This window comes from Trichosurus vulpecula, chromosome 6 (assembly GCF_011100635.1).
Source record: "Trichosurus vulpecula isolate mTriVul1 chromosome 6, mTriVul1.pri, whole genome shotgun sequence".
Taxonomy (NCBI): domain Eukaryota; kingdom Metazoa; phylum Chordata; class Mammalia; order Diprotodontia; family Phalangeridae; genus Trichosurus; species Trichosurus vulpecula.
In genome coordinates this window covers 261,952,084-261,966,972 of record NC_050578.1, presented here as the reverse complement: position 1 = coordinate 261,966,972, position 14,889 = coordinate 261,952,084, and the positions used below count along the sequence as shown (strand labels likewise).

The following is a 14,889-nucleotide window of genomic DNA, read 5'->3' as shown; positions in this document are numbered from 1 at the left end:
ACATGTTGCAGTTCCTTGAAATGAAAAAAAACCCTTTCAAAATGTGTTTGCTTTGTTCATTGGTCAAATCTGGAAGCCCTTTGGGAAATTATTTCTTTGATGCTCAATACTGGATTCCAAGTGATGAACCAATACATTTGTGCATTTGAAATTTTAAAAAAAATCATCTTTAAGTTCTTTCATAAATGATATGAAATAAAGTGGCATGAGTGATGTAACACTGGATTTGTAGGGAGAGGACCTATGTTCAAGACCTAGTTGCTCCACTTTTTAACTGAACATTTGAGAATCTCCCTTAAACTCTTGACATTCCATTTTGTCTATCTAGAAATGAGCATGATATTTATAGTATCTACCTCACAGGGCTGTTGGCAATAAGAATATATTTCACATTTAAATATTATATTTATGAGATATATTATTCTTCTAAAGAAGTAGAAGGTACATTCCTTGCACTTGTAGAGATGGCAGTCTTTTTAATTATTTTAATAGATTATAATCTTTATTCTTTTTCAGCGTTATCTGTTGTCTTATCAATGCAAGCTTCTCCAACGATGCATAATAAGTCCTGTTCATACCTTTTCATTTTATGCTGAAGTTTTCATTGCTTCCCTATTAAGTCTCTCAGGAGTATGCACTTTTAATGGACAAGAGAACATCTAAGGGAAAAATGAAAAGTACCTACACATTTTAAAATGCTTATAGAACCTCTCTTTGAGTGGCAAGTAATTGGAAACTGCAGGTATGCCCATCAATTAGGGAAATGGTTGAACAAGTCAGGATATATGATTGTGATGGAATACTGCTATGCTATAAGAAAGGATGAGCTCAATGATTTTAGAAGAAAAAAAATGGAAGGACTTGTATGAAATATTGAAGAGTGAAATGAGCAAAACCAAGAAATTATTGTATACAGTAACAGTAATAATGTTTTTAATAAGAACTTTGGGAAAATAAGTTATTCTATTATAAATACTGAAATTAACTATAAATGATGTATGAAGAAAGACACTTCTCTATTTTCCCTAATCATCTTTGAAAATAGACCAAGTAGTGGTATTGTTGGGTCCAAGGTTATAGGTAGGATTTATATTTAAGGGAAGACCCTAGGATCACTGAGAGCTCCGAAATTTCTTAAATCCAAACCTTTTCTCCTAACCTCCCTTCCTCCCTCCCTCTCTTCTTTCCTCCCTCGCTTCTTTCCTTCTTTCCTCTCTTCCTTCCTTCCTTCCTTCCTTCCTTCCTTCCTTCCTTCCTTCCTTTCTCCCTTCCTTCTTTTCTTTTTTTCTGCATTTCCTGAATGGCATGTGGTTCCAAGTGGCCTTATAGAAATAAATAAGACAATCTTTGCTATTGATGAGTTTCTTCAAGTTTGTCAAATGAGTGCCACTTCTTTTTTCCATTTATTAAACTACAAATACTATTATTTCTACTTCCTGTACAAATAATTATTATCTTCTTGTTTGTACTTCTTCCAGTATAAAACATCGTAGTGGTGTCTTTTAGTCAAAGGAGATGAACCATGTAAGAAATGTATTTGTATATTATTGAATTATTTTCCAGAATAGCTATACTTAAACACATGGCTACCAACCTTGGAATAATATGCAGTCTTTCTACAATCTATCCAGAATTGAATTTTCCCATGTTATGAATCTTCAGCAATTTGTTAGTTGTGAGGTAATACATCAGAAGACTCTCCTTTTTTTAGACAAAAATCCATCTCACACCAGTGATTGGTAAGGTATCCCAAGGATCTTTTTTGTTCCTCCATTCTGTTCTCACCCACTCACATCTCATCAATTTAATTTTCATTTCCTGATGGATCTCTACATCCATCCAAAGTATCTCTCCTTAACTAGAGTTGTGAGTAACAATCTGCCTTCTGGAAACCTCAACCTGGATACCCTAAAGAAACCTCAAATCTATTATGTCTGAAATAAAATTCATTGTTTTCTCCCCAAACTATCCACTACTATTAACTTTACTATTATTTTTAATGCTACTATTTTTTCTAGTCATGTAGGCTCCCAACATTGGTATCATCCTTGACTCCTCACCTACCAGGCATATCAAATCATATTAAATCAAATACAACTTTCGTTTGTTTTTTTTTTTTTTGACATTCAAAGTCTTTACAATCAGGCTCCCCCTATTTTTATAGTTTTCTTTTGTTCTAATAATTTACTTTTCAATGTGGCCTTTATGACATAGCTATATGGGATTATTTATTGTTCCCGATTCATAGCATTCTTATCTATTGACTATATTACTTTAATTGCTGTCCCCACCCTCACCCAGAATGTTGTTCCTGTTCACCTTTACGTATTGTTCTTCCTGGCTTCCTTTAAGATTGCTCAAATCCCAAGGCATCTGAGGGCACAGTGGATAGAGTGCTGGCCCTGGGATCAGGAAGTCATGATTTCAAATCCCATCTCAAACACTTACTAGCTAAGAGACCCCAGGCAAGTCACTCAACCCCAACTGCCAAAAAAAATATTGCTCAGATCTAAACTTCTGCAGAGTGCTTATATTATTCCCATCCCATCTTCTTGTCAAGTATCTTTCTTCTGAGATTAATCTCCTCTTGATAGATGATGACTAGATAAATAGATGCATGATAGATATAGATAGATACCAATATCTATCTACTACAAGTTAAATGATAGATAAACAAAGATAGATACTCTCATGGTAGATATCTGGTATATTCATAGATGTCAGGATGTTGTCTACCACTTTATAAAATGAGCTCATTTAAGGAAAGGCTCATGAAAATTGGACATTCAGTAAAATACTAGGCTTTTAGGATTTTATTGAAAAAAGATCTGAACTTAATAGAAAATTTGACATCCAAGATCCGAGAGAAATACAAAGTAAACATCAAAGACTAATTAGAAGGGACTCAAAAACAGCAGACTACTTTTTATTTGAGGAGATGTTAACTCTGTGTCCAAGATTATAATTAGTAATTGGGTACTTTGAAAGAGAGATTGGGGTAGAGCTGAGTGTGATGTGATTCTAAAAAGTAAAACCATTTAGGAAAAGGTAAAAAAAAAAAGTAATGATCTTACACAAATAAGGTGTGAGAGAAAGAACTCACACAGAGGAATTAGATGGGGGGACAACTGGTATTTCTGGGACCCTAGTCTCATTGAGAATGTGTAAAAGAGGAAAAAATACATACATACATACATATATATGTGTGTGTGTATATATGTATGTATATATATGTATGTATATATATGGATTTAAAGATTTCTAAATTCAGAAAGTAATAAAAGGCTAAGTGGATAGGGATGGGAGAGGGATTTTTAGAGGGAGAGGGTGAGGGAATATCATAACGTGGATATAGAACTGTGTCTACACTAATGGGGGGAGAAGGAAAGCGGGGGATTTTTGTAGGGTGTTTGGTTAAATAATAGGAGTGTAAGGTAGTAGTAGAAGTAAAGTACTCATAGGGGATAGGAAATAGGAGATAAATACAAACGTAAAATAAAGATCAGGAATAGAATTTATTAGAAAATAAGCAGGGATTGCAATCATGATCTCAACCAAAGTTAAAGCTAAAATAGATTTAATCAAAAAAGAAAAATAGAGAAACTATGCCATATGTAAGCCATATTACTCAGTTCTGTTTTAGCCTATTTAAAAATAGCTAGATAGTATAAGGTTGGAATATTGCTGTAGTATAAGAAATAAAGAATTGGTGGACTTCGAAAAATGTTGTAAGATTTGGACTTATGAAGGAAGATGTTATATACCCTCAGAGAAATAAAGGACAAACAAGTATAGTAAAATCTTCTATAGACGAATTTGAATGTATATGTCCACATATGAATATCATTATAGATATCTAAGTATATATATATATATATATATATATATATATGTGTGTGTGTGTGTGTGTGTGTGTGTGTGTGTGTGTGTGCATTTACTGTATGTATGTGTATGTGGTTTGTGTGTATATGCATATATACATATACGTATGTATGTATATGTATATACATATCCATATGTATGTGTGCATATCTATACACACTATACTTGTGTGTGCATAGATGTGTGCATGAGTAAATATATGTACATATAAATGTGTATATATATAATATATACATACACACACACACAGAGCCTTTTGTGGGGAAAGCAGGAAAAATGAACAAAGTGAAAAATACACAGCAGAGAAGAAAAGAAAACTTACAAGGAAGCAAAGAAAAGATAGACAACTCAGAAAACAATTTAAGGGATGCATTATATAGGTTTTCTTGAAATGGAAATGTATTGCTCTGTAATTTGAATCCTCTCTTACATTCTGCTGTGCACATGGCAATGCTTTTTTTTCTTTCTTTATTTTGAATTTAAGTTTCTGTTTCCTTTTCATTTCTTACTGAGTATTTAAGTTTTAGAAATTAAAAGGGGGAGGCAAGGTCCATGTTCTTGCCTTTCTGTGTAATTCTACCACTTTCTTCCACAGGAGTATAATATGCATTTAAACGATGCTTGTTGACTGATAATATTAAAATGGAATCAATTAACTCATCAATTAATAAGTGTCACGTTCTCTCCTTGTATGGTGACTGTAATTCCTGGTTATCACTGGTGTTATTAAGTAAATAACTAATATTATCCCTGATTCTTTTTAGCTTTAGGTATACTGACTTTCCCTATATACCCATTTCAGTGCTGAAGTCATGAGGGATAGAAACAACATCAGTGAATTTATCCTGCTGGGTCTGTTCAATAATCAAGAGGTCAAGAAAGTAGGTTTTCTTTTCTTTTCTCTTTGCTATCTTGTGATCTTGTTGGGAAACCTATTCATCCTGACCACCATCAGGCTTAGTCAACTCAATGAACAGCCCATGTATTTCTTCCTCAGTTACTTGTCCTTCACGGATGTCTGTTTCACCTCCAGTATTGCTCCAAAACTGATTTTGGATTTATTGGCTCAGAGAACAACTATCTCCTACAACCACTGCATGACCCAGTTGTCCTACGCTCATTTCTTTGGTGGCACAGAGATCTTCATCCTGGTGGCAATGGCTTTTGATCGTTATGTTGCCATCTGCAAGCCACTGCATTACATGGTCATCATGAGTAAGCAGGCATGCCGTCTTATCGTGTTGGCCTCCTGCGTAGGGGCATTCCTTCACTCAATCATGCAAGTGTTGATTGCTCTTCAGCTGCCTTTCTGTGGCCCCAATAAAATAGACCACTATTTCTGTGATGTGTTTCCTCTCCTAAAGCTGGCCTGCACAGACACTTTCTTGCTTGTTATTGTGTTAATTGGTACCACTGGAATGCTGTGCGTTTTGACCTTCATTTCCTTGCTTATTTCTTATATCATTATCTTGACCACCTTGAGGACTCACTCTTCAGAGGGTCGGCGCAAGGCCCTCTCCACCTGTGGATCACACATTACTGTAGTCATCATGTTTTTTGTGCCCCTTGCCTTCACCTATGTGCCCACTGGCAATTCTGTCAGTGAAGATAAGGTTTTTGCCCTCTTTTATACCATCATTGCTCCTATGTTCAACCCTTTCATCTATTCCTTTAGAAATACTGACATGAAGAACGCCATGAGGAAAGTTTGGTTAGAAAAACTGCTTTCCAAAAGAAAATGACCTGCATGGAGTATATGATCTTGTTTCAAACATAGAACTATTACCAAGCAGAAGGGAAGAATTTTCCACGACTCAGTGATCTGAGCTAGAGGTATTCCTAAAATCTAATCAACTTGAGCAGTTGTCCTGAGTATTAGAGTGCTTATTTCTTCCTGAGCTAAACTGGGTATTGGACTCTTAATCATAAAGTCATCACATTGGACAAAAAGGATGTTTGTAAATCTTTGTGCGTTTGTATGTAAGGGTATGTCTTTTGGTGCTAAAATATCCAATACTAATATACCAACAAGTTCATATGCTTATCTATATGGTTTTATTGTCTTATTCCTTTTCCTTTGCTGCTATCTTTAAAGGCACCAACTTTCAGTAGTAGAAGAATTTTTTCGAAGCTGTGTAGTCAAACCCCCAAGTTAAAAGAAGAAGACCCCAATCTTGTCCTACCTGAAGATCTCTAAGGAAGGAGAAGCAATATCTTCTAGAAGCCTTGTTGAATTCAAGTAGGAATTTTTCCTGATGTCAAATTGAAAATGACTCTTTTCAATTTCTATTAATGGTACCTAATTCTCCCCTCTGGGGCCAAGAAAAATAAGGCACAGATCTCATCCCCAGCAGATCATTTCATATATTTGAAGAAAACATTCATTCACCTTTTACCCCCTCACATTAAGTTTCCTGTTCTCTTGGCTAAATATCTCCAATTCCCTTAATGAATATCCAAATAATATAAAATGAATGTTATTCCTCAACCCAAACACTACCTTGGACCTGAACCCTTTCTTGATTCTCTTTTTTGCTTACCTGCTGACTTATCTTGATTTCCTTTGTCTATATATATATATATATATATATATATATATATATATATATATTGTTTTTTATGTAATCGCACATGGTAGTGTATCAAATAAAGAGAATGTAAGCTCTGTAGCTTTGTATCACCAGTTCTTAGTCAAATTTGTCATATAGTAGTTGGACATCAATGCCCTTCCACTTCCATATCAAACTACTTTCCATTGCCACTTCCATTTTCTCATTATACACCATCTTTCTATCTCATCTTTTTTTTGAGATTCATTCAATTAAAGTTTATCACCCAATTTTGTTTCTAGTAGCCACTGTCTACCCACACCTAGAACAGTCTCCATACTTCCTGAAGGAATTCAGTTGCTGCTTCACCATATTTTTTTTTTCTCTACTTAATCTCCTGTCTTTATGCTAGAGTACTGCAAAGAGACATAATGCTACTCCTTCAGGCATCATGATTTCCTAGTGACTCAAATTTAGTCAGTTCTCATGACCACTCAACGTTGACTAAATAGGAAAATAGTATTACTCTTGATCTTGGTATAACACAAATTTTTTCCGTGGCATTTCTTTATTTGAAATTCCTTAATCTCATTATGATTGTTTATCATCGAATCTCTCCCTCTGCCTTATGATCCTTAATCTTCTTCTGTCCTAATCATGGTCTTCAATCACTTTGCTCATAGTTCTTTCCTAGGCCATCACTTCTGCCCTGGATACACTATCTTTCTCTCCTCTTCTTTCCCCCTTTGTCAAACATTTTAAGAGAACTTAGAGTGTAGTTGCAAAGAAGTAAAGCTAGGCTTTACGTCAGGGGGAAAATAATTACATCCTAATAAATAGAACTTCATTAAAATGGAATGGATTGTTTTGGGGAGAAATGAGTTCTCCCTTACGCAAAGTCATTAAGGAAAAGCTAGAAGAAAGCTTGTCATCTACACTGTAGAGAATTTTTTTCATTTACAAGTTGGGATAGATGGTAAGCTAGGGTTATATCCCACCTTGAAATTTGATGATCCTTCAAACACCACAAGTTCATTTGATGTAAGACACATATATTATAGTTTTAAGAATGACAATAAAATTTCCAAGAAAGGATTTATGATAACTTCCTTACCTTCTGGTATATATCTATATCTATATCTACATGTATCTATCTATATTACATAAATATATGTATACACATACACACATTATATATATATGTATATATACATATATATACATATATATAATATATATATAGAGACAGACAGAGAGAGAGAGAGAGAAAAAGAGAGAGAGAGAGAAAGAGAGAGAGAGAGAGAGAGAGAGAGAGAGAGAGAGAGAAAGAGACTAGACCTGTGTTTTCATTAATACAGCAAACTCTTGGTTTCAGTTTCATTAATCTCTCCTTTGATTTTCAGTATTTCTAATTTGGTATTTAATTGGGGATTTTCAATTTGTTCTTTTTCTAGCTTTTTCAGTTGCATGCCCAATTCGTCGATCTTCTTTTTCTCTATTTTATTCATGTAAGCATTTAGAGGTATAAAACTTCCCCTAAGAACTGCTTTTGCTGCATCCCATAAGTTTTGGTATGTTATCTCATTATTGTCATTCTCTTGAATGAAGTTATTAACTGTGTCTATGATTTGTCCTTTGGCCCACTCATTCTTTAGGATTAGATAATTCAGTTTTCAATTAATTTCTAGCTTATTTTTCCATGGTTCTTTATTACAAATAATTGTTATTGCATAGTGATCCAAAAAGTATGCTTTGACTACTTCTGCCTTTCTGAACTGGATTGTGAGGTTTTTATACCCTAGTACATGGTCAGTTTTTGAGTATGTGCCAGGTACCGCAGAGAAAAAAGCATATTCCTTTTTATCCCCATTCAGTTTTCTCCAGAAGCCTATCATACCAGCCTTTTCTAAAATTCTGTTCACCTCCTTAACTTCTTTCTTATTTATTTCGAGGTTAGATTTATCATCTTCAGACGGGCAGAGCTTGAGGTCTCCCTTTAATATAGTTTTGCTGTCTATTTCTTCCTGTAATTCCCTTAGCCTCTCTAAGAATGTACATGCCATACCACTTGGGGCATATATGTTAAACAATGATATTGCTTCATTGTTCATGGTGCCTTTTAGAAGGATGTAGTGTTCTTCCTTATCTCTTTTAATTAAATTTATCTTTACTTTTGCTGTGTCTGAGATTAGGGTTGCTACACCTGCTTTTTTTTACTTTAGCTGAAGCACAATATATTTTACTCCAGCCTTTTACCTGTACCCTGTGTGTATCCCCTGTTTCAAATGTGTTTCTTATAAACAGCACATTGTAGGATTATGTTTTTTAATCCATTCTGCTGTCTGCTTCTGTTTTATGAGAGAATTTATCCCATTCACATTCACAGTTATGATTACTATCTGGGTCTTTTTCTCCATCCTATCCCCCCCCTCCCCATTTATCTTTTTATTTCTCCCTTTCACCTTCTACTCCTCAACAAAGTTTTGCTTTTGACAGCCGCCTTCCTCAGTTTACCCTCCCTCTTGATTCCCCTCCCTTATCTTCCCATTTTCCACTTGCTACTTCTTCCCTCCCTTCTGACCACCCCCTCTCTCTTTTTTCCCCCTTTCTCCTCCTACTGCCTGTAGGACAAGTTAGATTTATATACTTATCAGGGTGTGTTATTCCCATCTTGAACCAGATCAGATGAGAGTAAAGCTGAAGTACTGCTCTTCTCCCTCCCTTCTTTCCCTCTAGTATAATGTGTTTTTTGTGCCACTTTATGTGATTTTATTTACCCTTTTCTACTACCTCCTTATCTTTTCTCTCAGAACCTTCCCTTTACATCTTTTAATTATGTTTTTTACCCTTATATCAGTTATTTTATACAGACATCCACAGTCTGTGTGTATCCCTTTAATTGTCATAATAATTGTATTGCTCTCAAGATTGACATACACACACACACATATGATACATAACATGATATAATGCTTTATAAAGATGTAAATAATTTGCCCTTATTTATTAATGAGGCTTGTGGGGGATTTTTCCACCTGTTCATCTTTATATGTCTCTCTTCAGTTTTGTATTTGAAGATCAAATTTTCCATTGAGTTCTGGCCTTTTCATCAGGAAGGTCTGGAATTCCCTTATTTTTTTTGAATGTTCATCTCTGTACCTGAAAATTTATGCTCAATTTTGCTGGGTAGTTGGTCCTTGGTTGTAGTACCAGCTCCTTTGCCCTTTGGAATATCATATTCCAATTTCTCCTGTCATTTAATATAGCAGCTGAAAGATCCTGTGTTATCCTGGCTATATTTCCATGATATTTGAATTCTTTCTTTTTGGCTGCTTGCATTATTTTCTCCTTGACTTTGTAATTGTGAAATTTGGCTATAATATTTCTCGGTGTTTTCAATGTGGGATCTCTTTCAGGGGGTGATAGGTGGATTCTTTCAATGACTATTTTACCCTCTGGTTCTAGGACCTCTGGACAGTTATCTTTGATAATTTCTTTGAAGATACTGTCAGGGCTCTTTTTTTCATTGTGGATTTCAGGTAGACCAATAATTCTTAAATTGTCTGTCTGGGATCTATTTACCAGGTAAGTTGTTTTTCCGATCAGATATTTCACATTTTATTCTATTTTTTTCCTTTTGTTTTACTACTTCTTGATGCCTCATAGAGTTATTAGCTTCCATTGCTCAATTCTAATTTTTAATGAGTTGCTGTTTTCATTTTGCTTTTGAGTGTCCTTTTCCAGTTGGTTGATTTTACCTCTCAGGGTGTCATTTTCTCTATTTAGATTCTGAATCTCCATAGGCATTTCACCAATCTTATTTTTAAGGGCTTTATTTCATCAGTGGTTTTTATTTTCCAGTTGTTTTATTTTTCCATTTTTTCTTTTAGCTCCCTAGTTTGGTTTTTAAAATCCTCCTTTTGCTCTTCCAGTAATGCTTTTTGGGCTTGAGACCAGTTCACATTCCCTTTGTAGGTATCAGACGTGGGTATAGTGTCAATGCTATCCTCTTCCAAATTGGTATTTTGATCATGCCTGTCTCCATAAAAAGAATCAGTGGTCCTCGTGTTGTTGTTGTTGTTGTTGTTGTTGTTGTTGTTGTTGTGTATGTGTGTTCTTTTTCATGTTGGTTAGCTTTTTCGTGCCTTTACAATGAATTTCTGCTTTTGGGGCTCAGGAATATCTGTCCCAGGTTTCTTGTTCTGGGGATTATGTGTCTAATTACTGGCTTTGTGTATTATAGCCTTCAGTTTCCTGAGGTGTGGGGGATGGGTCTGGCTGCCTGATGTCTCCTCTTCCCTGGAGCAGCTCTGCAGCCCTGTTGCTCGTCAGCAACGGTCTCAGCTGTTTGTTGTTTGTGCTTATATCTGCCACTTCCCCTGGGGGTGCAAGGGTATGTCTGGGCTCCTGGTGTTGCCCCCTGCTGGCTCTGCCCCTCTGGGACTCGGGAACTCCCATTGCTTTCTCACTGAAGCCCCACTTCTGTCTCCTCTATTCTAGCATTTTTTCCCTAGGAATTCTCTGGGTCAGGGGGGAGGGATTAGAGCCTTTTACCTGGCCATTAAGTCTCCCAGAAGTTCGAGAAGATGCATTTCCTACCTTTGGGCTGCAAGCCTCAGCAGTTAATGTCTCACAGCTGGTGGTATTCCGCTGCTGCCTCTTGTGGCTTCTACAGATTCCTGTCCTGTGTTGGGAGGCCTGGGGATCTCTGCTGGTTTCAGGCACCCAGCTTTCTCCCAGTCTGGGTCGCTGGCTCTATTTGGCAGCTTTTTCCACTTTGGTGCTGTCTGGAGCAACTCCACATTCCCAGCACTCTCCCAGCCTACAGATCCATCCTGTAGACCTTTCAGATTCTCTTGGTTTAAAAATTTGCCCCACTCAGACTGCTCACAGTTTCTAACTCTCTCAAATCTGTTCAGATTCACATTTTTATAGGTATCTGACAGAGCTTGTGAGAGAGCTCTGGTAAGATGCTGTTTTCACAGGGCCATCTTGGCTCCACCCAATCAAAATTAAAACCTTTCACAATTCCTACCCTTACAGTCTTTTCGCAATATACATTCTTCCTCCTATATTATGATCCAGTTATATTAGCATTTTTACTTTTTTTCTTAAATCACAGCACACCATTTCTTGATTTCACACTTCAGTAGTCCATTTTCTTGTATGACTGGAATTTTCCACTTCTTTATGGCTCCCTTGAAGACTAAGCTCAAAATCAACTTTTATAGAAGGCCTTTGCTGCTCCTCACATAATGCTAGTGCCTTCATTCTGAAATAACCTTCCTTTTACACTGTGTATTTTATGTAAGTATTATGTATGTGTGTGTGTATTATTTGATTCATAAGAATGTGATCTTTTTGGGAGGTTGAGATTATGTTTTATTTTTTTCATCCCCCAGTGCTTAAGAGAGTGTTCATATAGTGAGCACTTATATACATATACTGAGCACTTAATAAAGATTATTTAACTAATAAATGAACTATTCAAATCATTATAAAATATCTACTTTAAATATAGAGTTCATAATTTGTAGTTATAAAAATATTAGTTATACCCAGAAATACACTGAAAAATATTCTTTCATTATTTGACATAGAATTGGTAATTATAGCAGTATCCATAAACATTGAATATATTAGGAATAACAGTTTTCAGAATTAGGAGTTGAAAACATCCTGATTTGAAGACAACATGATAGCAAAGCTAGAAAATTAAAGTTTTTCAATGAAAAGAATAGGTGACAAGGAGAGTCTCCCACAACTGTAAAAGATACAAGAATACATACAGACATACATACACACTTACGTACATGTATAGTCAATTGTGTGTTTATGACTTTATTCTAATTACAATTTATTTTTAAAATGTTTTCATTGTTAATACTTCTTATTAAATAGGCATACATATGCATGCAATATATTTATGTGCATATGAATTTGCAAAGTATACATATATGCATGTTCAAATAAAAGCATATATGTATTCAGATTAATTCCCATTTAATAAGAAAGTTCAAGAATATAAAACATTTTTAAAAAGAAACTCATTTTGCATTAAGAACTATAAACTATTAAATATTTGGGAATAGATCCAAATATGCTTTTACCTAAGGTAAGAGAATAAGGCAACTATGAAAGAACAATGGCTGAAAGGAAGACTAAAAGGTATAATTCAATTCGAGGTTCATGGAAGGGTGAGATTATTGTAGACAGAATGATATTATTCCCCAAAACATGCTACATTCAATTCCATTAAACCGCTCTTGACTCTGCACCTTAATTTTAGATGGATGGTGAGAGATATGGATTTCTGATAGCTTGATAGATTATACGTGTATGCATTACATATAAATGCATATATATTTACTTATTTAACATATTTCACAAAATTCCACAATAGGGACAACACTGTCTAATATCCTAGCACTAGCTATCTCTGAGACATGACAGTCTCAGTGGGGAGACAAGCAGAAGAAGATATAAGTAGCAATAGAAGGCAGTTGTCCAGTGAATAAAGTGCTGAACCTGGAGCCAGGAAGACCTGACTTAAAATCTGACCACAGGTATTTACTGGCTCTGGGACCCTTGGCAATTCATTTATCCTCTTTCTGTCTCAGGTTTTTAAAATGAGGATTAAAATAACATCTATATTACAGGGCTGTTAGGAGGATAAAATGAGATTATATATGTAAAGTGCTTTGTAAATCTTAAATTAATATATAAAGGCATGCTATTATTAGACAGTGACATAAAAACCCAGGCATCTTCTGATATGTGTACCCCCTAATTTTAGTACTTAAAAAGGGAGGATACTACTTACTGGATTTTTTCACTTTTTGTATGATTATATAAATTGGCAAAATGACCATATATGAAGGAAATCTCACTAGTAGATAAAATCACTTAAAATCAAGACTTATCAACATTTCAAAAGGTTTAACAGTGTGAATGTAGGACCACTGAATTTTTCAGTCAGAACATTTGAATTTTAACACTGGCTTAGTAAAAACCAGTTGTGTGTCCTTTGGGAAGTCACTTGGCTAATCCTGACTCTTGTTTTCTCATTGGTAAAAATCAGTATAATGGACTTGATGAACTCTGAGGTCTCTTCAAGTTCTACATCTCATGCAAACTTTTCTGTGATTCCCAGAGTAGCTTCTCATACACCTATGCTAAAAGAGCTGGGATTCAGTCACAACATCAAGGCCCATAGTGAAAGGTAGCAAAGCCTTTTAAAACAGTTGATTTCTTCCCTTGAATAAGATTCTGTTCCACACTTTCTTCATGGCATTTTTCATTTCTGAATTCTTCAAAGTGTAGATCAAAGGATTGAGCATGGGAGCAATGATTGTGTAAAAAAGAGCCAAAACTTTATCCTCCTGGAATGTGGTGGGTGGTCTAATATAAATGAAAAGTGAAGGCCCAAAGAACAGGAATACAACAGTGATATGGGAACCACAGGTGGAATGAGCTTTTTGGCGGCTCTCAGAAGAACGTGCCCGAAGGGTATATAAGATCACAGCATATGAAGCCATAAGGACAATAAAAACCATCAATGCAATCACCCCGGAATTAGCTGTTACTAAAAGACCAAACCTGTGGGTATCAGCGCAGGCAAGTTTCAGCAGTGGATACATGTCGCAGAAATAGTGATTGATTTCATTGGGGCCGCAGAAAGGTAAGAGAGCAGCAAGGAGAAACTGAGCAAATGAATGCAGAGACGCCCCACCACAAGCAGCCAAGACCAATGCATTACACCTGTCCCTGCTCATGATAGCCATGTAGTGGAGAGGTTTGCAAATAGCCACGTATCGGTCATAGGCCATCCCTGTGAGTATGAAGACCTCCACCCCTCCAAAGAAGTGCACCGTGAAGAGCTGTATCAGACAATTAGTATAGGAAATACTCTTCTTTTCAGCCAGCATATCTCTGATGAGTTTAGGGGTCACTGTGGAGGTGTAGCAAACGTCCATAATGGACAAGTAAGCCAGGAAGAAGTACATGGGTTGTTCAATGAGCTGGCTACATGCTATAGAGATCATGACAATGAAATTTCCCATCAGAATAGCCACGTAACAAAATAAGAAAACGACAAAGCACAGAATCTGAACCTGGTTATTCCGAGAAAGACCCAAGAGAATAAATTCAGTGATGTTATTCTTATGATTCATTTTTTTTCAACATTAGAAGGTGACCAGTAGTTATCTGAAATAAAGCATCATCAGAAATACTGTATCAGTGTTGTGTCAATTACATTATGGCGAAAAGGTTCATGAATACAACATTGATATCTACAGAATGGGTATTTGATGTATCACTTAAATATCCTATGTGGAGGGTACTTGCGATGTTTATGAAACAGCACTGATTTGTGATCATTCCAGTCATAGGCTCGCAGAATATTAGAGTTGGAAGGAATAGCTGATATGGTCCAATCCAAACCACAATTGAGCAA

The 14,889-nt window shown here is 35.7% G+C and overlaps 2 protein-coding genes across 2 annotated transcripts; one reads left to right on the top strand and one right to left on the bottom strand.

Moving 5' to 3' along the window:
• The first annotated feature begins 4,694 nt into the window (after nucleotides 1–4,694).
• Nucleotides 4,695–5,624, top strand: LOC118855442 (olfactory receptor 4P4-like). Its single transcript, XM_036765541.1, has one exon. It carries the CDS (start codon nucleotides 4,695–4,697, stop codon nucleotides 5,622–5,624), a length of 930 nt encoding a protein of 309 aa, XP_036621436.1.
• Nucleotides 5,625–13,666: 8,042 nt separating this feature from the next.
• On the bottom strand, nucleotides 13,667–14,605 carry LOC118854205 (olfactory receptor 4P4-like). Its single transcript, XM_036764550.1, has one exon. It carries the CDS (start codon nucleotides 14,603–14,605, stop codon nucleotides 13,667–13,669), a length of 939 nt encoding a protein of 312 aa, XP_036620445.1.
• Between the last annotated feature and the right edge of the window lie 284 nt (nucleotides 14,606–14,889).